The following is a 21,494-nucleotide window of genomic DNA, read 5'->3' on the forward strand; positions in this document are numbered from 1 at the left end:
TTGGTCCCTGATGGACTCATGGAATTTCTGTATCAACTTTGGACTATCCACTGACTTGTGAAAAATAGTAAACTCCTAATTTGCTTAAGTATGTGTGTTCTGCACCTCTATCTCTACCCTCTCCATCTCTGTCTCTATCTCTGCCTATCTCCATTTTTATCTCTATTACCTTTTTTAAACTCACCTGTAAGTTGACCACACATTCCAATTTGCCCCTGACAACCTGACTAATGCTTGTTTTCTTACCAAGACAATAAACGGCACCCCTTCTCACTCTCAGAAATATCCAAGTTTAGATGATAAATTATACAGCCACCTTACCTTTAGAACAAGGACTAGATACATAGTTTTACAGACAGGAAAAGTCCAGCTCAGAGAACATAACCTCTCCAAGGACTGGAAGTAGAGCTGACCTTTGAACAACATGTGTTTGAACTACATGGGTCCGCCTATACACAGATTTTTTAAACAAATACTGTAAATATATTTTTTCTTCCTCATGATTTTAATAACATTTTATTTCCTTAGCTTACTTTATTATAAAAATACTGTATATAACACATATATAAAATATGTGTTAATCAACTTTTAATGTTATCAGTAAGGCTTCCAGTCAACAGTAGGCTATTAGTTATTAAGTTTTGGGAGAGTCGAAGTTATACATGCATTTTGACTGTGCAAGGGTTAGTGCCCCACGTTGCTCAGTGGTCACCTGTACTGGAATTAGAATGGAATTGGTGCGGTTAAGTGTGTTTCCTGTCTTAATTACTTTAACACCAAACATCCATGGTATTAAAATAGAAATCCATCCTAGGCACTTCCCTTTTTCTTACCTCCTACATCTAATCAATCATTATCTCTAGTGGATTTGACCTTTTTAACCTCTTCTATCTGTTCAATTTTAGGCTATTCACATTTAATACTATCAGGTATAAATTTTTACCTGCTAGTGTCAGGTGTTTCACTAGATGTCCTTATTCTTGTAGAACGAAACTAAATTCTATTATAATCTTCCATTCTGCCTGGTTTCAGAAACTAAGGAGTATTTTTTCCTACCATCACTTTTTCTCGGGGTTTCCTCTAACAACTACCGAAAGGTTAAGGTGGAGCTGAATAAGCTGTCTGAAGTTATGTCCTTACCATGTTGGTATCAGCTTGATATCTTCATGCCATTTGCCCTTTGATCATGGGTGATGGCGGGGCTGTCCCTTGTGTAAGAAGACAAGCCTCCTGTGGCTTGTTCTTCTGCCACATCTGTGTTGTCCTGGACAAGTGAAAAACCAGTGAATTTTCCTACAACGCTACAGACTGTAAGTGACTACGGTTTTGCACTCTCCCTGGTGCACAGGTTTACCCTCCTGTCTCAGGATCACGAGGGAAGGATGGCTCCCAGATGATCGTATGAGGCTGTCTGAGGCCCATTTCTACAGACACATCATATAGACATTTCTTCTGCTCCTCAGTTGACAAGTGGAATGTGGAAATTTTGATACCTCTCTGAGCTCTGCAGGTACGTTCTGTCCCCAGATTCCTAATCATGTGAGTTCTTATTAACCTGCAACTCCCTGAATGTCAATCTAGGTGGGAGAGGCTATTGCTCAACCTTTTCATTGAGATCCACCAATAAACAAGCTCACTTGGCTTTTTTTTTTTTTTTTTTTTTTACAGTTTTTTCTCTTCTTCTAAGATTATTGAATCTTTTTCTGGGCTTCATAGGGGTACCAAGGGTGGTAAAGAAGATGAGAAAATAAACTTTTTCTTACTTACTCATTTAAATTTTTTTTCTATAGCAAGAACTGCCTTTTTGGTTCACTGCAATATATTTCATCTGCTTTCCAAATAAGTTAGCATATAATATACTAGCTACTTTGGATAGAAGAAAGAAAAATGAAATAATTTAAATTATTGGAAATAAAAAGAATGCATTAGAATGTTAAAATTTTATCTATTGGAAGAGTTTCAATCAGAGTTCTTAGTTATAAGCAACAGAAACCATCTCTAGCTGACTTAAGCATAAAAAGGAATTTGTTTAAAAATCTATTTGAAAATCTCATAGCATTACCAGATAAGCTGAAAAATAAGCTCTGGAAAGAAGAAAGATAGATTTTGCAGCCAGAATCCCAGGCAAAATCATTTGAACTGAAATAGTTTTTGCTGTGTAATGAATCATTCCAAAATTTAGTGGCAACCATTTGTTTAGCTTACAATTTTGTGGTTTAACAATTTGGACTGGGTTCCCTCATGAGTCTGTCATCAGCTGTCAGTGAGCTAGGTTGCTCTGCTTCTGGTGGTTGGCTGACACAATATGGATATGTGATTCTCATCAGCCAGCTGGCTAACAGGCTCATCCACATGGCTGCTCAACAGGGTCCCAAGAGAATGAAAAGTGTGCCATTCTTTTGATTTTACAAAAGGCAGATATAATCTTCATCCACCTTGACTCTTCTTGCGGTATCTCAGACCCCCAAATGCAGTCTAGGATGTAATCTGTTGAACGTAAACAACTTCAATTAATTAGGTTCAACTTAGCCTCAAGTGGAGATTTGCTGTTCAATTTCATAACCGTAAATATAATAACTTTTAACTATAAAAATATTAATCAATTTATGTATAATAATTCTTGTGTCCATTTCTCTGTTCATTTATTTTATATTTTAAAGTACTTTGGCATTTAAAATAGATTTGGCACAAACTTATGTTTTTACTTGAAGTTAATGGACAAACTCCAAAAATAAATAATTTCTAATTTTATAGAGTTCCTTTTACTTCTATATCATATAAATTTCACTTGATAAACAAAATACTTCTAAGTGAATGAATAAGGGATGATTTAGAGTCATTTGCTATATCTTGGAAATAAATTTTAATATACTTGCAAGAAATTGAGAATACAAATGACTATAACATCTAATTAACAAATCATGTTACAAGACAAGCAAAAACTCTTTCTACATAAATTTTAGAATTAGAGTGTCAAGTTTCTCTAAGAAACATTTTGGAATTTTTATTGGAACTGCCTTGAATTTATAGGTGGCTTCAGAAAGAATTGGCAATTTTATATTATTGAGTGTTTATTCCATAAACATGGTATGATTCTCTATTTATTTAGGCCTTCAATTTCTCCTATTAAAATGTTTTAGCTTTTACTGTTGAAGACTTGTGAAACTTTAAACTAATTCCTATAGGAACTTAATAACTTTCTATTCTACTAAAAATTAATATGGCTATATCAGTTTCTTCTGGCTAAGTTTTTAAATAATGTACTATTTTCCTTCTTTACGCATTAAAATTTTCAAAATCTTCTGTAAATAGGATATAATTTTTTTAAATCTGATGTTAGTCTTTGTATTTTAACTAAATAACTTAGTCAATTTGAAGTCATGAAATTACATATATAATTATGTATTACATACTTATGCATTATATATTGTCTATATCTCACATTTTCCTATGTGCATTTTTTGTTCCACCTGAAAATAATTTTTTCGTTTGACATATTTTTCTTACCTCTTTGTTTTTTCCTTCAAAATGATTAAAAAACCTAGAATAATGTAGATCTATTTGACCTTTTCCTGACTTACATACTGTTTTTATCATTTTTTTCATCCTTTTACTTTAATAAGGGTACAATCTGCTGTGAAACCCATCTATATAATTTTTTACTTTTTAGATAGTTTATCTTTAAATTTGCAAACCTAAGTCCCTTGAAAAAAATTTAAGTTTGACTTTTATGTTCATGAAAAGAGTAAGTTTATATGTCTAATAAATGCAACCTCCGGAGTTCTTTTGGAGCTGTTTCTATCCATTGTTTCTGCTGATTCCGACTTATGTAAACTTATCTCATTATATGCCTTATAATTTTAAATTATTTGCTGGCCAATTTTATTTTTAAAAATATCGTTAGGTAAAGTTTGTCATTTAGTGTACTCTTATCTTCTTCAGAAAAAGTTTTGTTTCCTGCTTCTAGTTATCCATGGACCCTTGTAGTACAGAATTAAAGCTTGAGGATTCTCTGAGCTGCCTTGGTGATGCCCAGAGTAATATTTACATCCTGCTTCCAGAATTCAGCCCTCTGAGGTGCTGGCTCATAACGGAGTGGGAGGGGGGTATGATAGGTTTCTGCCTTAGGCAGTTACGGAATTTAGGCTCAGTGCCCCCATATCCAAAAGTCAGCCCCCAAGTTGTTTACTGGGAAGTTCTATCCAGTTACTCTCGTCCCCTTTGCTTAAGTATGAGTTGCCTCCTCTCCATGGGCAAATGCCCCTCGTGTCAACAACTCCAGTTCACCTCTTTGGGGTGCTCACTCTCACTAGATTGGTTATTCCTCAATAAATTGTTGAGTGTTATTCAAAGGATATTTTACTTGTGTTTAGCAAGAGTGTTAGTCTGAATCACCTAAATCACCATTACTGGAAGTATCTCTTTTGCATTAATATTATTAATGAATGAAGGTAGGTATCAAATCAAAATGGTATTTAGATTCCACTGGGCACATGTTCTAAAGTGATCTAACAGATTTATCTAATATTATCAATATTTACAACATGCTAAAATTATACCATTTGCAATAATTTAAATGTATATTAAAATTAAGATACTAACTTAAAATGGACAAGAAAAGCATTTTTTATATTATTTTACAGGCTATATGAGAAAAAATGTGGAAGGCCATTATTTGTTTTCTAAGCATTTGATTTCACATAACTTCCCTTAGTAGAGTGTGAACTCATTAGTATCCAATATAGTACTTTGTATAGAGTAGTCCCTTAATAAATATTTGTTGAATTTGTTATTTTTTATTTTATCCCCAATTTGATCAGTTATACATAGGCCTCAGTGTAGCTACCTCTCTTTTACATATGTATGTATGCATGTGTATATATATATATATATATATATATATATATACACACACATACACACACACATGCATGTATATATATTCACCATGTATATATTTAATATATACACTTAAAAATTGTGTTGTGCATGATGGCAGTGAGTAACTGGCCAGCAATGAAATACACCATTATTTTCATTAAATCTAGTCATTTTCCTTTCTAATCAATACAACAGTTGGTATCAGTGTTTAAATGACATTAAGATCAAGCTTCCATCTGTTTTTCCTGAAATATTGGTTAATTTATTCTAATTTACATGCCATTTTAAGTAACTTTGAAAGAACTTAGCACAGACTGAACAAATCAAAGATATTTGTATAATGTGGCTTTTGCCATTTAATGACATTTTAAAATTTAAATTTATTCAAATAACATTTACAAAGACAAATGGATGTCTGAAATTTAAATATAGTATTAAAATATTACTTGTATTTTATGGCACGTTAGGGAATATTTTTAATTTCGATCAAATCTTTTATAAACTTTAGACTCTATTTTGTGCTCATATTATTCCTATGTGTCTGAAGTTATGTCAGAAAATCCCTGCTCAGTGAATTCATGTCCCTAAAATGTGACATTAGAGAGTCAAGCACTAGATAATACGGTGGGCAGAATGTTGCTTGAGAACTCAGCCATGAGAGAGACTGGTAAGAAATGGTATGTAAAGAAAAAGTGGTTCGTTCTGAAGACAGTAAGATCAGCCACATCAGAGTACACGCGGAGACTGAAATTGAGAATTGGTGAGGATTAGGATAGAGAGAGTGATGGGAAGTGTGAAAGCTGTTGAATATCAGGGTCAGCAGTTTTCTGTAAAGGGCCTGAGATAAAATATTTTAGATGTTACGAGCCATATAGTATTTGCCACAGCTATTAATTGCTACAGAACTGTCAAGGTAGCCATAAACAATACAGAAAGAAGTGGTTGTGGTTGTATTCCTGTAACACCGGTTATAAAAACCGGGTGGGTTCGGCCTGTGAGCTGGTCGTTCACCAACCCCTGCTCTAGAGAGTCAGAGGACCCCAGGGGCTAACTTGTTGCTCAAAGGGTTCGGCCCATATCCAATGCTAGAAGAGAGAGAATCAAAAGCTTTTCTTTTTCTGCATCATTTTGGCTCCATTTGCTGCCACCCTTTGGTCCTCTGCAGTCCAACACAAGTTCTCCCAAGGCTGATGAGATTCTCTAGTGACTTGGAACCTTGCACAAGCTGCAGCAGTATCTCACTTTGGGATTACCAGGTTACAGTTCTCGTATTTCCCAATCTCATGGCCATCTGTTGTTCCTCAAAGCACGGCACGAGGCCAGGGCCAAATCCAGAAGGCGTCTCACCTTAGTTACATATTCCTACAGAGCTAGCCCTTCCTTAACACCTCTTGGTCCCTGTGACTGTGAGTCGAGGTTACCAAACCAGAAGCTTTCCTTCCAGTAGCTTCCTCTTGTGAGTCTCTATGTCTTCTCCGGCCAGGAGACCTCTTGTTTAGGCCACCCTAGGTCACCTTGAGAGTCTCATTTAGCTTTTAGCCAGTAAAATAAGGGTCAGAATAGGGTTCTCTTTCTTTCATAAAGACATTAGCTTTTTAAAAAACTGATACACTTCTCAACATACCAATAAGAGATACTCATAATTTTCATGTTGGACTAATTATTATACAAAATCTATGTAATCAGTGGATAATTACAGAAGAATTAAGCGAATAGGAGTGATTCTGGGTTAATTAAAATAGGTTCTCATTTGCATGTGTCAGACTCCTTTCACACTTCTTGTGAAAGTTATCAGTGTTCTCAAAGCACTGGGAAAGAGAAAGAGATTGCTTATCCCTACAGAATTATAAACCATAAAACCCTAAATTAATAAGTATGTACTCCAAAGTTATACTAACCACCATAGAGGAGGGTACATATTATGGAATTTACTTATTCAATAAATATTCATTGAACTGTTGTTATATACAAAAGTCTATGCTAAGCATTCAAGAGAAAAAAAGAAAAGAAAGATGAGTCAGACGTGGCTCACACTTCCAAGAAACAAAGCTTCTTTGAGGAAAACTAAAGGCGATCAAGGCAGAATGTAATGTGATCTACAAATGACGTTCAAAGAAAGTCCTAAAGGATCACAGAGGTGGGGAAGATTGAGGAAGCTTCACTAGGAACTTGCTTTTTGTTTGAAACTTTGAGAATGGGAAAAGGAAGTGCACACAAAAGGTTTCAACGTAGGGCAGCATGGTATACAAAATAGGCTGGGGTGTCTGGATGTAGGGCCTGCACAGGGCAGAATGGGAGGTGAGATGGAAAGGTAGATGAAGGCTGGACCGTGGAAGCCCCAAATGCCGTACTAGAGATTGAATACAATTTTCTAGGCAATGGAGAACCACGAAGCATTTTTGAGCAAATGAGTGGCATGATCAAAAATTGTGTTTAGGGACAATTATCCTGGTGCAGAATTAAAGAATTGATCAGAAAAGGAAGATTTGAAGCCAGGGAAATTATCCAGGAGGTTACTGTAATATCAAAGAGATAATGAAGAATTAAACAAAATGGTGACAGCGGAGATGAAAAGTAGGGGATAAACATATGTGTCATTCCCCCAATTCATTCCTATAGTTGGGAGTATAAGAATATATCAAATGAAACAAAACAGTTCATAATCAAGTGCTAGATGGTGCAGTGCAAAACAAGGATTACTGGTGCTCAGAGGTCACTGAGAGCTGGAGTAGCACAAAGAAAAATTCAGAAACGTGAGATGCGAATGCATGCAAGGAGAGAGGAACGGCATGTGAGAAAGCACAGAGGCAGAATGAACATGGTGCAAGTATGGCTCAAACAAGCTCATCAGAGAGGGCACATTCTGCAGAGGGGGAAACAGGTTTTCAGCTGAGACAAGGAGAGCCTAGTGGGGCACTTATCCAGAGGGTGTCGTATGGCAGAAGAGCTTAGAAGCCACAGCATTTTTTGCAGGAAACCAGGCCTCAATTGATGCCAATGGAAATAGGGATGAAACAAATATGATAGAGCAAACTTTAATATCAGGGATGAAAGGCATGAATAAATCTGGGATAATGGAAAGATTTTTTAGATTGAGTGGTTGGGACTATCTTAAACTTTAATTAGTTGATTTTTTTTACTTACCAATAAGATAGTAGAAAACCATTTGTACAGTGTGACACTGAAGGGGGAAAAAAATAGCCAATTTATGTTCATGTATTTTCAATCTTTTCACACATAAAATAGTATATTAATACAGCACACTAGGGTAAACTAAAAGGACATCGAAAGCAGCTATATAAAACTTGGTGGGGAAAATTACATTTTTATAGTATGTAAGCATGAAGACAAATAGAGTTCTAGGGAAATACATTAAATATAAGACTTCCAAATAAAATCTATTCAATTTTTTAATGAGAAACTCAAGCTTACTTCCATGAATATATTTTGTACAGGGAATGGCTACATTTTCTGATCAAAATTTTAATTTCGAGCTCTTTAAATTCTTGATAGTCACCATGGAAGAGAAACTTTGTCTGTACAAGTGGGTGATAAAATTCTAAAATCATTGCTTTACAATCATTGAAAATATAGCAACCGTTGAAATTACATTAGAAGAATCCATAGCTCTGCTTTCATTGACAAAAGTAATGTTTAAATTCTTCTGATAATTTGGATGTCTTTAAATTCAACTAAATATTGTATAACAAATGTTTCGAAATAAAAATGATGCTCGCATTTGCATGAAGTTCTTACATTTTTCGAGTAATTGATATGAGCTAACTAGGACACCATGTAAAAGACACATTGGTCAGCGTGGACGAGATTAAGAGATATAGCACAGAGTTATTCGCTACTGCCTTTAACTGGACCCATGAGGAGCGCTGCTGGGTCTCTCCACTCTCTCATTACCCCCAACGGGCCACAATGGAGGCTGTGCCCAGTGCCCCTTGGGCAATAACGTGTTCTGCAGCTGACTGTCCAGGTGGTATGTCCAGCAGGTTTCCAGGTGGTGGGGCTCCTTCTTGGCTATGTTCAGTGTCCTGGGGTGGAGCAGCAAGTTCTGATACCATTCTTTTGTTCCTCTGGTTTGCAGCCCTCTGGGCATGCTCAGACGATGCTCTACCCAAATCAGGATGCTTGCAATCAGAAGTAGCCTGCGCTGAAGTTCTTGCACAGACCCTGCCACACCCATGAAGAGAAATATTTTGCAGGCCAGTTGTAACTCATTCCCAACACATATTGGTATGCCATGCACACCAATAGCAAAGCTTTGTAGTGTAACTTCTTGTTTTGTTCACTATGTCACTGTTACGAGATTTCTTGGGATAACCACTACTCCCAGAACAAAGCCGTGTTGCTGTGAAATGGGGCCCACTAGGATTAAGTAAATCAGCTTCTACCATGTCCCCATAGGGAATCACAGGGAATCATGGGGGACCACAGTGGGCAAAAGTTACTAACAGTAGGAAAGTGTAAAATGCAATTAAGAATAATGCTATTAGGTAAATTTGGGGACCAATTTTTTAAAAAAATTTTTAATAAAGGTCTTCAAAATATATAAAGAACTCATACAATTCAACAACAACAAAACAAACAATCCAATTAAAAAATGGGCAGAGGACCTGAACAGATACTTCTCTGAAGAGGAAATACAGATGGCCAACAGACATATGAAAAGATGCTCAAGGGCACTAATCATCAGAGAAATGCAAATTAAAACCACAATGAGAGATCACCTGACACCTGTCAAAATGGCTATCATCAATAAATCAATGAACAAGTGTTAATGACGATGTGGAGAAAAGAGAACTCTCATACACTGTTGGTGGAAATACAAATTGGTGCAGCCACTATGAAAAACAGTCTGGAGGTTTCTCAAAATATTAAAAATGGATATACCTTTTGACCCAGCAATTGCACTTCTGACTTCTGGGTATTTATCCAAAGAAAACGAAATAATAATTCGTAAAGATCTATGTACCCCTATAGTCATGGCAGCACAATTTACAATAGCCAAGATATAGAAGCAACCTAAATGCCCATCAACAGATGATTGGATAAAGAAGTTATGGTTCATATATGCAATGGAATATTACTCAGCCATTAAGAAAAAATAAAACCCTACCATTTGTAATGACATGGATGGACCTAGAGGTTCTTATGTTGAGTGAAATAAGACAGAGAAAGATAAATACCATATGATTTCACTTATATGCAGAATCTAAGAAACAAAAAGAACAAACTAATCAAAAACTGACAAATATAGAGGACAATTTGGTGATGGACAGAGTGGAAGGAGATTTGGGGGGCTGGGAGGATGGGGTGAAGAGTTAAAGAAGTACAAATTAGTGGTTGCTAGATGGTCACGGGGATGCAGAGCACAGCACAGGGAATGCAGTGAGCATTAATGTATTGGCGAGGTGGAAAACCAGAGGAGAGAAGGAGCAATTAGGGGGATCGTTTTATAAACTATGTAAATGTCTAACAAATGTACTGTATACTTAAAACTAATTACATTTTTTTTTTTAAAAAAAAAAGGTCTTAAGTTAATCCTTTAACAAAGGAGTGTCTTATGGTGTCTTTGTATTAGTTAAATGTTTTTGGTTGCAGCCATAGAAATGGACTCTGGCTAAAGTAATGAGAGAAAGTAAGGGAGAACGAGTGGGAGAGAGAGAATATGTTAATTTGAAAACATATGGAGATATGCAAAGAAACAAAAGCAAGGAGAAAAGCCAGACTTCTGAAACGAAAGGACCAACAGCAGTTCTGAGAATTGAAAAACCGACATTAATTGCTGTTCTGCTTCTGCTATGACTCAGTATCAAGACTTTTCTGTCTTGGTATCACTCCCTTGAAGATTCAAATTCCTAGGGATAAAGTGCAATTGTTTACATTGGGCTCGCCATCCTCCCACTTGGTCTGTGGAGTTTGAACCCCTTTATACGAAGACATCAGAAAGGCCCAGGTTTGACTGTGGGAGGTTGACAGCTCATCATGAAAATTTGAGAAACTGTCTGAAGGAGAAGGAATAATGAATCTTGGTCAAACAGAAACGATAGATGTCCACTTCGCCATTCTAACTCCATCTTTACATGAGGAAAAAAATCCCTACGGTAAATGTTCTTACCCACAACCACGTAATTAGTCAATGACGAGGCAGTAACTAGACCATAACTTTCCCATCTTCCAGGGAAGTTCAGTACTTTTGGTATTTCCCATATCTGCGTATTCAGTTCTTTTAAACCTAAGAAAAACTAAATGAAATCTTACAGTGTCTCCTCAAAATACTGTGGAGCAGGCCGATATCTGGGAAAGACATTACTAAATTAAATACACTTTTTTATAACCTTAACAATAAATGTCAGACAAAAATCCTGAGGATGAATAGTTGCCAGGAAGCTAGAAAAGAGTTTGTATTGCTGGGCACCCAAAACCAGCACACAAGAAATTGCTGCTTTCTTTTCTCAGAAGTCTGACAGTTTTAATGATAATGTCAAATGCATTTTCAGGCATATTTTGTCCAGGTTATTTGTGCCGTGAAGTACTCTGTCTTGCGAATTGTCAGAGAGCTGTTTTATCAGTGGGAGTGTTTCTCATTTGAATGCACTGGAACAGAGTTTTCACTGAAAAATGTTCAAGTTCTGTGAGGCACATTAAATTGTTTTTAATGCCACCATTATTATGAGGACCTGCAACTAGCGTGCCTGAAGCAAAGTTCAACGTACAAGTTCTGCCCTTGGCCTAAGCGCAGATTTACATGGTGAAGGTGGGATGGAGCAGATTTTTTTAGTTTAGTAGCTTCAGTGCTACAAGTGGTTTGCATGTTAGCTCCTCTAAGGCCTTCCTGGGCCACCATACTAAGACATTTCTCATAGTAATCACACCTGCAACCTCATCGTTTCTTTAGTAGTGTATATTACAAGATGTTTCTCAAGAGAGGCGATATGTGTATCCCTTAAGATCACAGAGCTTGAAGCAACCTACTGGGTTCAAAATCTCGGCTCCACTAATTACAGTTGTTGCACTTGCAATCGATATCTAACATCTCTGAGCTCAGTTTTTTAACTGAAAAATGTGACACAATGGTACTCAGTTCCTTAGGAGGTTGTGAGAATTAAATGAGATAACAGGTGCAAAGCATTTTTAACAGTGCCTTGTCCATAGTGATCATCACGTGTTATGATCATCACGTGTTATTGTTATGACTTAGTGTCTGTGTCTCTCCCCTCCACTTGCATTAGACTGTGAGTCCTGTGTGGGCAGGAACCATATCTATCCTTTAATCCAGTGGGTATCCAGTGAGAAAAGTACCTTTCATACAGCAGGGGATCAATCAATATTTGTAAGTTGAATGGATGGAGAGATGAATGGACGAACAGATGAATGGACGAATCGAATTGATACTTTACCGATGTCCATTATGTATATTGTCACATTTAAGCTACCGAGTGTTGCTGTCAGGTGATACCAATACTTTTCTCATTTTATCTCCAGGAATTTGAAACTGGAGGTACTTACTGACTCAGAGCAGAGTTCAAAGGTAACAAACGCTGCATTTGAACTTAGGTCTTCTGACTCCAAATCTCATGCTCTTCTGAGTCAACCTATCACTTCCATCTCTGAATCTTGTCTACAAAATCTTTCTATAAGACAGGGAAATTATTTGCCTTGTTCATTGCAAGTTAAAGTAGGTAAAAATACATCAAGCTGTTACCCCAATGTCTTTCATTATGTTTAGTACTTAGCAGATTGCATAAAGTAGCTTGTTTTGTGAAACAATTTTAAATGAGAAAAAGAATATATTTTTTTAAAGAGGGAGAAACAGAAGAAAAATCTGGGCAAGGGAAGAATAAAAGATTTACCATAGGAACTGGCTTTGAATTCTGAGGCATTTTCTGGTCCCAGACTATGAGGTCAGGTCGAGCTGGTTGGACCATCTGGAGAAGAAAGGAGAGCATTTTTCTGATGTTTCAGTAATTTCCTGAATTACTGAGGTGTAGTCAGCATGCATCTCTGATATTTAATCACATATTTGCAGAAATTAGGCAGCTATAGTATTAGCCTTAATTTTACCTCCCTTTTATATAGAAATGCTGAGTTTCTAAGATGATAAATTCAGAAATTTTCCAAGTTATTTTTTTACCTCATTCAAGAATGGCAAATTCTGTCAAAGTATAAGAAAGTTGAAAAAAGAAAACATGCACACACAAAGTAACTTTGGTAGTAATGAAAAATATAGTTACTGATTAATAACATGATAATTAACAAACAGAATTAACTAACATTTATTGAACATTTAAGTATGTGGAAGAAACTACATTGCATGATTTTATATGCATCATTTAACTTAATTTATCCATTCATTTCTTCAACAACTATTTACTGAACACCCACTATGTGCCAGGCACAGTTCCAGTTACTAGATATACGATACTTGACCTTGTAAAGGTTACATTCTAGTGGGAAAGGAAGGCAGCAAAAAACTGACCAAGAAATACTTGATAAGCTAACAAATAGTGATAAGTCTATGAAAAAAAATAAGATAACAGGAAAGAATAAAGAGTGATGGTGGCCGTGCTACTCTGATAGCGTGAATGGTCAAAGAAACCTTCCCTGGAGAGTTAAATTTGAGCAATGGTATGAAGCAATGGCTTAAGTAAGAGGTTAAGCCATGCAGTGTTGGCAGAACAGTCTTTCTGGACAAAGGAACAGTAAGTGTAAAAGGCAGCAAAAAACTAGACTGGGATTGTCAGACCACTGAGGCACAAAGTGAATGAGGCCCATGGATGGGGCAGGGCCCTTGGGTGGGGCTTTGAGGAATTGGTGGGGATTTCCAATTTTCTCCTGAATGTGACAAAGAGCACTTGGAGGGTTTGAGCAGAGGAATGACATAATTGGATTTACTTTTCAGAAGATCATTTTGGCTGCTGTCTAGGGAATGGTTTGTAGGTTACAAGGGTAGCAATGTTTGAACCTGGTAAGACAGGAGGCCACTGTGCCAGTTCAAGTGAGAAAAGGAGGTAGCTGTGGTGTGGATGGTGAAATAAGAGTTGAATGACCTGAGAATGACGAGATTTGAAGATAGAGGAGAAGGTGTGAGTTGGTCCTAGGAGAGTCAGAAGGTGAACAGACTATGGAAAAATACGAGGATTGTGAGCTAGTGGGGCCTATCTGAAGTTTGTGGTCTGTGTCTCAGGTAAGACAAGACCGCATAGCTGTGTGTTTTTCTCCAGCCACTTTAAGTTATTCTGGTAAGGGCAGAGAATTGGGTTTAACGGTGGCTGGGATTTTGCCAAGTGAGTATAGTAAATAGGGAGGGGAAATGAAGAATTATACTGCCAGACTCTGGAAGCCCACCCTGATGGAAGAAAGTGAGGGCATGAGGTGGCTGTGGAAGTGAAATGTGGGCGTTGGTGGATCAGAATGTCCCCAGGCTGCCAAAGACCTATTGGAGTATGTTAGGGACTGAATGTTTGTGTCCCCTACCTCCAATTCATATGTTGACATCCCAAGTGATCATTTGGGGTAGGGTCCCTTGAGAGATAATTAGGTTTAGATGAGGTCATGAGGGTGGCTCTTCATGATGAGATTAGTGCCCTCATCAGAAGACATCAGAAAGAGAGGTCTCTTTCCCCAGCATCCGAAGATACAGGGAGAACCCTCCCCACTATCTGGCCTGATCTCAGGCTTCCAGCCTCCTGAACAGTGTGAAACAAATGTCTGCAGTTTAAACCACCCAGTCCATGGTATTTTGTTACAGCAGCGGGGGCTGACTAGGACAGTGTAGCAAGTAAAGAAATGAGCTGAAAGTGGGGGTGGGAATCGACTGTCATTGGCTTGAAATAGAGATTTTGGAGAAGCTGAAAATGGCATGAGGCATATGATAATGGAAGGGTGTTACCTTTATTAGTATAATAAACTGTTTTATGTTTGCTGGGTGTTTTTCTCCACTTTTGGGTTGCCAAAATTATCACAAAGTTGAGATTGGCCATGCACACTGCTCCAAAGGTGAAGGACTTTGTTCAGGTTATTTACGTGTAAGTACTGCCTTTTGCGGTTGTAACTGTAAGACTGACGTTCTGGGGGTGTGAGGATGAGGTCAGAACACAACCTCGCCTTGGGGCTCAATGAAGATCCTACACATCTGCCTCCTTGATGCAGGGGGCCCTCACCATGCCCAGATGGCGGGTGCATGTGTGTTGCAGGACTCTGCCGGGGAGTCCTCTAGGCAGAGAATCCTCAGAAGGGGCCGTCGTTCCTGGATAGCAGCCAGCTCTAAATGAGTTCCCACCACGGCCTACTTTTCAATACGGGATTCAAGTTTTAAATTAAAACGCAGGTGGAGGTTTGTTTTCACACTGTTGGTCAGGGCGCAGGGGCTAGCTTCTGTTCTCCAGTAGTCCTGAAGTTGGGTTCCTAGAGTGACCAGGAGACTTCCCAGGGGCGCGTGGGCACCTGAGCACCTAGGGCTCACTGCTGCAGAACCCAGGGTTGCGTCCCCCTTTTGCGATTCTTGACGTCAAGTTCCGACAGCCCCGAAGCCTCGCAGGGGCGGTGGAGAGCAGAGGAAGGTTGGCGGGGAGGGGAAGCCATTGCAGCAACAGTTTGGAGGAGGGAGCTGGACGTCTCTGCGCGGAGAAAATTAGAGTAGGGAGGAAGAGGACCTGCGGGCTGCGAGAGCCGCTGGGTTGCTGCAAAGAGGGGCGGGCGGAGGCGGGGGCGCTGCACGCAGCGCGCTGGTTCCAGCGGTGCCCGCGGGGAATGTGACATCAGCGGCGCCGGGCACTTGCGGCTGGAGGAGGCAGCTCGCCTCGGCTGCGCGGTGCACACCTCGCTCAGGGGAGGACGCGCACACGGGCAGGCGGCCGGGATGTCGGCGAAGGAGAGGCCAAAGGGCAAAGTGATCAAGGACAGCGTCACCCTCCTGCCCTGCTTTTATTTTGTCGAGGTGAGTTGGCCCAGCGCCTTGGCATAATGCAGATCCTCCGGGCAGCTCCGGAGCGGATTCGGGTCCTGGACGATGTCGGAGGCTCGGAGTCCGTGCCAGGGTGCGCGCCGCTGTCCCCGAATGCCCAGCTCTCCCCCTTCCCCAGCGTTCTCGGGAGCTCCCCCGAGTGTGCCTGGGAGTGCCTGCCAGCCCGGGGTGACTACCACTAGCGGTGTCGCTGCCGGGTGGCCTGCAGGGAAGGATACCTGTGTGAGTGAGTGCGGGGCTCGTTCCCCGGCCCTCCTGTCGTGCCTCTGTGCAGAGCGTCCGTGGCCCAGAGGGGCCATGATGCCGATATTTCGGGATTTGTGTCTTCAATCTGCGAGAATGTATCTCGAATTTTGTGAGCATTTATTAAGAATTCAAAAGCACGCAGCCATCCATGCCCGGGGTTATATGAGGGCTGGGGATGTTTATATAGTATTAGGAATATTGATTGCTTTATTACAAAAAAAAAAAATTAAATCCCTCTCATTAGAATTACCATGGTGCTCACATTTGCTTCTAAAATTGAGTCCACATCTCTATGCTTCAATCTATTGGCCCTTTTCCATGATTAACAAACAATTATGTATATACACACATACATACATGCATGTATACATACATGTATATATACATATCCGTACATAAAATAAGTGACATCATCTGATTTTACATGTTTTGTATATGTGCACTTATTCTGTGCTGAGCAGTATTACAGATAAGCAATTAACCTGCATGTATTCATAATGAACCTCTAATTTACCAAAATGCAGTATTTAAGGGAGGAACAATTTATGGGAGGGTTATAAAGATTGACAGGTACAGTGATTCCATGCACTGTGGTACATTATGTTAGGAAGACATTTTTAAGCAAGAGGTTTATTAAATCATAGGTAGAAAATAAATGTATTGGATAGGTTTAGTGAAATCAGATGGTTTTGAGCATGAAACTATGTTCCACGTAATTAGAGCCTGGATTGCATAGAGAATAAGACTTGCTGAATTATAAATATCCCTCCTTGGCCGTCTTTTCAGCCAAATATGGAGGCTTAGCACTTCCAAGTACAGAGAGTAGATTCTGTATTTGTTGATTGTGAGGCTTATCTGTGTTGAGGGATAGTCACTGCCTTGAAACTTGGGGGAAGGGACATAGTCATATTGTCCTCATAGCTAACAGTAGATTTGTAAATTTCTCTTAGGAGTCACAAATTTTTAAAATAGTTTCAATTTTAAGGGAGATGTATGTGACTTGCATAAGTCTCAGAGAAATGATGGCTGACTCCTTCATCCATGACTCATAGAAAAGAAAAGATATTATCCTGTTTATTTAAAGTATTTAATAGGTTCATTTATTTTTGCCCTTCCTCTTTCCACAAGATATTCTGAAGCCATTGTTCAGGTAATTTTGCTGAAAGGTAAGAAAGAGTTTTCTCGGGAAAAATGTGAGTAGCAGAAGATTCTATGAAAAGGGTAAAAGAATAGAAAGATAGGATACCTGCCTTCAACCTAAATCCTGTCAGGCCGTATGTCACATTGCTAATCTATTGTGGTTTTGCACTAAAGCACTTCCATTCATATCTGGATCTATCATATCTGTCTCGGAGAAATCAGTTTCTTGCTGGGTTCCACCTCCAGGATGAGGCATACCTGAGGTCAGCTAGAAGCTGACTATGTATGGATTGCAGCCATACGGCTTCGAGGAAAATATTTTCCTGAAAGAGGATGCAACTGGAGAATTAAGGATGTACCTTTAATGAAGCAGTGTGTGCACTTTTGCGGTACCTTTAACGGGAGTACATGTCCCTTAATCTTGAATTTTAAAAGTAAAAATTTCTCATAATGCATTTGAAACGCATGTCTGGGAACAAACATGCCACTAATGTTACTTCTTTTCCCTGAGTGGGAATAGTCCAAAACCATTCCATTCACTTTGACCCAGTCAGATACCCTCTATGAACTCCTTACTGGGATAAGCTATAAAATAATTACTTGAAGACAATTCATGGAGTTCGAATGAGCATTTATGACATTACATCTTGGGGATAACAGACTTTAAAGGAAGACCCACAAAACTGGATTGCAAGTTATCTCCCTGAAAGTTAAATGCAAGATCCTGTAGAAAACAATGGGAGAGGACATTAGTATGCCAGTTATTTAGGGAGTTGGCAAGATGCGCTATAAACTCCTTTGGAATGACTCATTTTGAAGGCGGTGAGAATGAATCCTTTGGAGGATGAATAAATATAACATGAATTAACACATCAGTAAGATGCTAGGGAATAATGACATTTTACGACATAGTTTTCCAAGACCTTAGCAATTAAAACGGAAAAGTGAATCTTCCATCACATATCAGCCCAGAGCAGATATGTCAAGCCTTTGTTGTTACTTCAGACACAAATTTAAGTAACAAAATGAGGCAAAAAGGACTAGATTTTGAGGAGAAAACAGTCTCTGAGTCTCAAGTCAGTGACATCATAGATACTTTAAATTGCTATTCATGATAAGTATGAGATGTGAAGAAACTTTAACCAGGAAACAGAGGGTCAACTTTCATTCAGACTAGAGAGTGCTCAAATCAGGTTAGACTGAATTATGGCAGAAAAATGGCCTCACGGTCTACTGAGAACGGCCAGGGCCTTACAGACAGATTGACCTGGTTCATACACCACTTATGCCAGATACTATGTGGATAATTCTGGCCAAGTTACTTCTCTCATCCTCAGTTTCTGCATATGTAATAGAAATTATATGATATAATATGAATATACATATATAAAAGAAATTGTAACACCCACATCTTAGAATATATTATGAGGTGAAAGCATAAAAACCCCAAACATCACTCCTGAGATAGAGTAGGCACTCAAGATGTGTCAGTTCCTTTTCTCTCTCATAACTGCCCTTGACCTGAATGGATTATTTTACTTCTGGGCTGGCCTTAAGGGAGCGTGTCCTGACAAGATCTGGCTTGGAAGTTCCCATGGTTCAGAAGAAGCCCCCTCCTCTCCTAATTTCTCAAGCGATTTGGGTTCCAGAGTTCGCCTGAAATTGACCTATCTTAATGGAGCTGAATGGGGAGAGTAAATAGCTGAGTGCTATTTATAATTTGCACAATAATAATGGAAATCATTTATGAAGCACCGAATATGCACTAAGAATAAAACTAAATACTTTACATGCACCAGATCTCTGAATCTTCAGAGATTCTCATTAAGAATCCATATTTTGAAGAAGAAACTGAAACTAATAGATGTCAACTTGCCAGGGTTTCCAAAGCAAGGTCAGAGTCAGAGCCATGTATTCACTCAGAGCGCATGCTCTTAACCAACGCAATAACTGTCTCTCAACATGTTGAAAGAATATTCAAATAGGCAAAGTTACTTCCTATGGTTTCCCACTGGTAAAAAGTCTAAGTGAGAGCACGTTGACAAGGTGATACGGTTTTGCCTGACAACAAGCCAGCTTCCTCAGCTGAGTTTCTCCTCCATGGGGCCCCTATAAGCCCAAAGACTTGGTGAACAGTGTATACTCTCCCACCGGCTCACTAGTTAGCACCTAGCGTTCCCTCAACATGTCCCCATGACTAGGTGTAGGGAGAGAATGGGGATGCTGACAGCCCATTTGCAGAGTGTCAGGGTCTCTCTAATTATATTCCTGTGGACATGTAGCTGAGGTGTTCAGCTGTTAAAATCAAGTAATCTCGTCTTAGTTCACCACCAAACTTGACATTAAGCAAACATTAAGTTAATAGATATAATTAATTTTTCCTATATCTTTGGTTTTTGCTGCCAATTGACTGCTGATAAGTTTATGGTTGACAGTAATTAAATCTATCAATATTACATGGTGATTTGAAAAACACCTGGTTTCCAGTATGGTACTTTACTTTGCAAACAAGTTTGATAAGTCTACTTTGTATTGTTCAACTTGGGAAAAGAAAGGTCAAGGGACGAAAGGAATTTTCAAAACAAGCACATTCAAGGCCTTATCAGGTTAAACAGAAAAGCAGGTAAAAAGGAATGTTCCACTGAAGAAAAGGTTTATCTTGCCTTTAAAGTTCCAAAATGCTCTCCAAGTGAAGGCTATATCACTTACAGTGGCAACTGCAGCTGGCAGCACACCTAGACTGAGTACTTACTAACCCGGTATTATGTGATCAGGCTGGTTGTCTGTGGGCCGACATGCATTTCCTTCATGCAAAGCATTATAATGGTCCCACCTGTGCTTGGACTGTTTTGTTCTCAGTCATCCTGTTCAAAGATCGGAGTTCATATTGATTCAGTACATAATATAAACAAAAGAAAAATTAGATTTTAAGTCAAAAAGATATAAATTTTTAATAAATAAATGGGAGAGAGAGTCTTTTCATTTAAACATTCTGCTTTATGACATACATTTTTATTACTAATCTGATGTTGACTTTATGGAGATAAAAGAGCTATGTCTGACCTACATGCAAAGATATTTTTGTAGTCTGAAATTTCTTGCTTTTTATACACACACACACACACGCACCTGCACACAGGCATGCACAAACACAGAGTGGGTAAGAATGTCATCCCTCTCCAGTGAGCATAACAGCATCGGAAGTATTACTGATTCAGAATATTTTAAACACAACAAACTTGAAATTATACAGAAAGTATTTACTAATTTAAATGTTGTACTTAATGGATGTGCTTTGGGGTTTTATTAATACAGGTGGATGACTCCAAGGTCAGTATGTAGACAGTGTGTTCAGGAGTAGCAACCATTGTTTCCCTTTTGCCGTCCTACCTGGAGAAGCCCAAAAAGCCTTGTTTGAGCAAAGATACCGAGGGATGTTCAATCTGAACATCATGTTTTGACAGTGTGGTTTCTTGACAAAACCTTAAAACAATTTTTGTGTTCTTCCCACTGGACAGTGCCCACAGATCCTTAATGAGCCAATATTAATTCACAAAATTTCTGTTCTAGCTCGTGTTCTAATGCGAAAACTACGTAACTCATTTGATCTTGCTAGGAAATATAGCTACCTTATTTATTTTTATATAAACCTTAGCATCAGTTGAAAGTACAAAATCCTAACATTTCTGCATAGCACATACCAAAATTGTAGCTGTACATTTTTTCACTGTTCTAGATGGCATAGAGAGATAGTCTGCTTAAAGTACTCCAAACCCTGTCAGTAGAGATGAACTGACAAATCTTTCTTCCTCTTTTAAAGTTGCAAAGTCCTTTGATGAAAAAGAAAAAGGAAATAGAGAAGATAATAGATTCTAAGTTTTAGAGAGACTAAATGAGAACATTTCCACAAATACCAGGACCAAACACTGAACACAGAGTCTGCTACTGGGGAATTTGATATTATTCCTAGGCACCATTATTGTCCTACTGTGTCTCAATAGCCAAGTCACTCAAAATATTCTTTGTCCTACTTTTCTCTAACAGGAAAAGATAAATACTGGCTTCTACCAACCTCGAAGGGAGATTAATAACAATTACAATGATAATAATAGTAATCGAAAAAGAATAGTCCATTTCAAGCCTCCCGTATGTGAATGACTCTGGGCATACATTTTCTTTAATCCTGAGAACTACTCTAGAAGGTAGTATTAATATTATATTAAGGTAGTACCAAGAAGGTATTATTATC

General features: G+C 38.6%; 1 protein-coding gene and 1 long non-coding RNA gene across 2 annotated transcripts in view; one reads left to right on the plus strand and one right to left on the minus strand.

The window, feature by feature from the left end:
• Positions 1 to 8,621: 8,621 nt before the first annotated feature.
• LOC120607828 (uncharacterized) overlaps positions 8,622 to 21,494 on the minus strand; it is a 270,547-nt gene continuing 257,674 nt past the window's right edge. Inside the window, exons 7-8 of the long non-coding RNA XR_005654245.1 lie at positions 12,747 to 12,821; positions 8,622 to 9,063 (exon numbers count right to left, since the gene is read on the minus strand). This is a non-coding gene — a long non-coding RNA (uncharacterized LOC120607828). The remainder of the gene's footprint in view (positions 9,064 to 12,746; positions 12,822 to 21,494) is intronic.
• The window catches only part of PLPPR4 (phospholipid phosphatase related 4), a 40,202-nt gene continuing 34,182 nt past the window's right edge, over positions 15,475 to 21,494 (plus strand). Inside the window, exon 1 of the mRNA XM_039869550.1 lies at positions 15,475 to 15,832. Coding sequence (XP_039725484.1) covers positions 15,755 to 15,832 — 78 coding nt within the window. The 5' untranslated portion in view covers positions 15,475 to 15,754. The remainder of the gene's footprint in view (positions 15,833 to 21,494) is intronic.

The sequence above is a fragment of the Pteropus medius genome, unplaced genomic scaffold (genome assembly GCF_902729225.1).
Source record: "Pteropus medius unplaced genomic scaffold, Ma_sr-lr_union100, whole genome shotgun sequence".
NCBI classification, from domain to species: Eukaryota; Metazoa; Chordata; class Mammalia; order Chiroptera; family Pteropodidae; genus Pteropus; species Pteropus medius.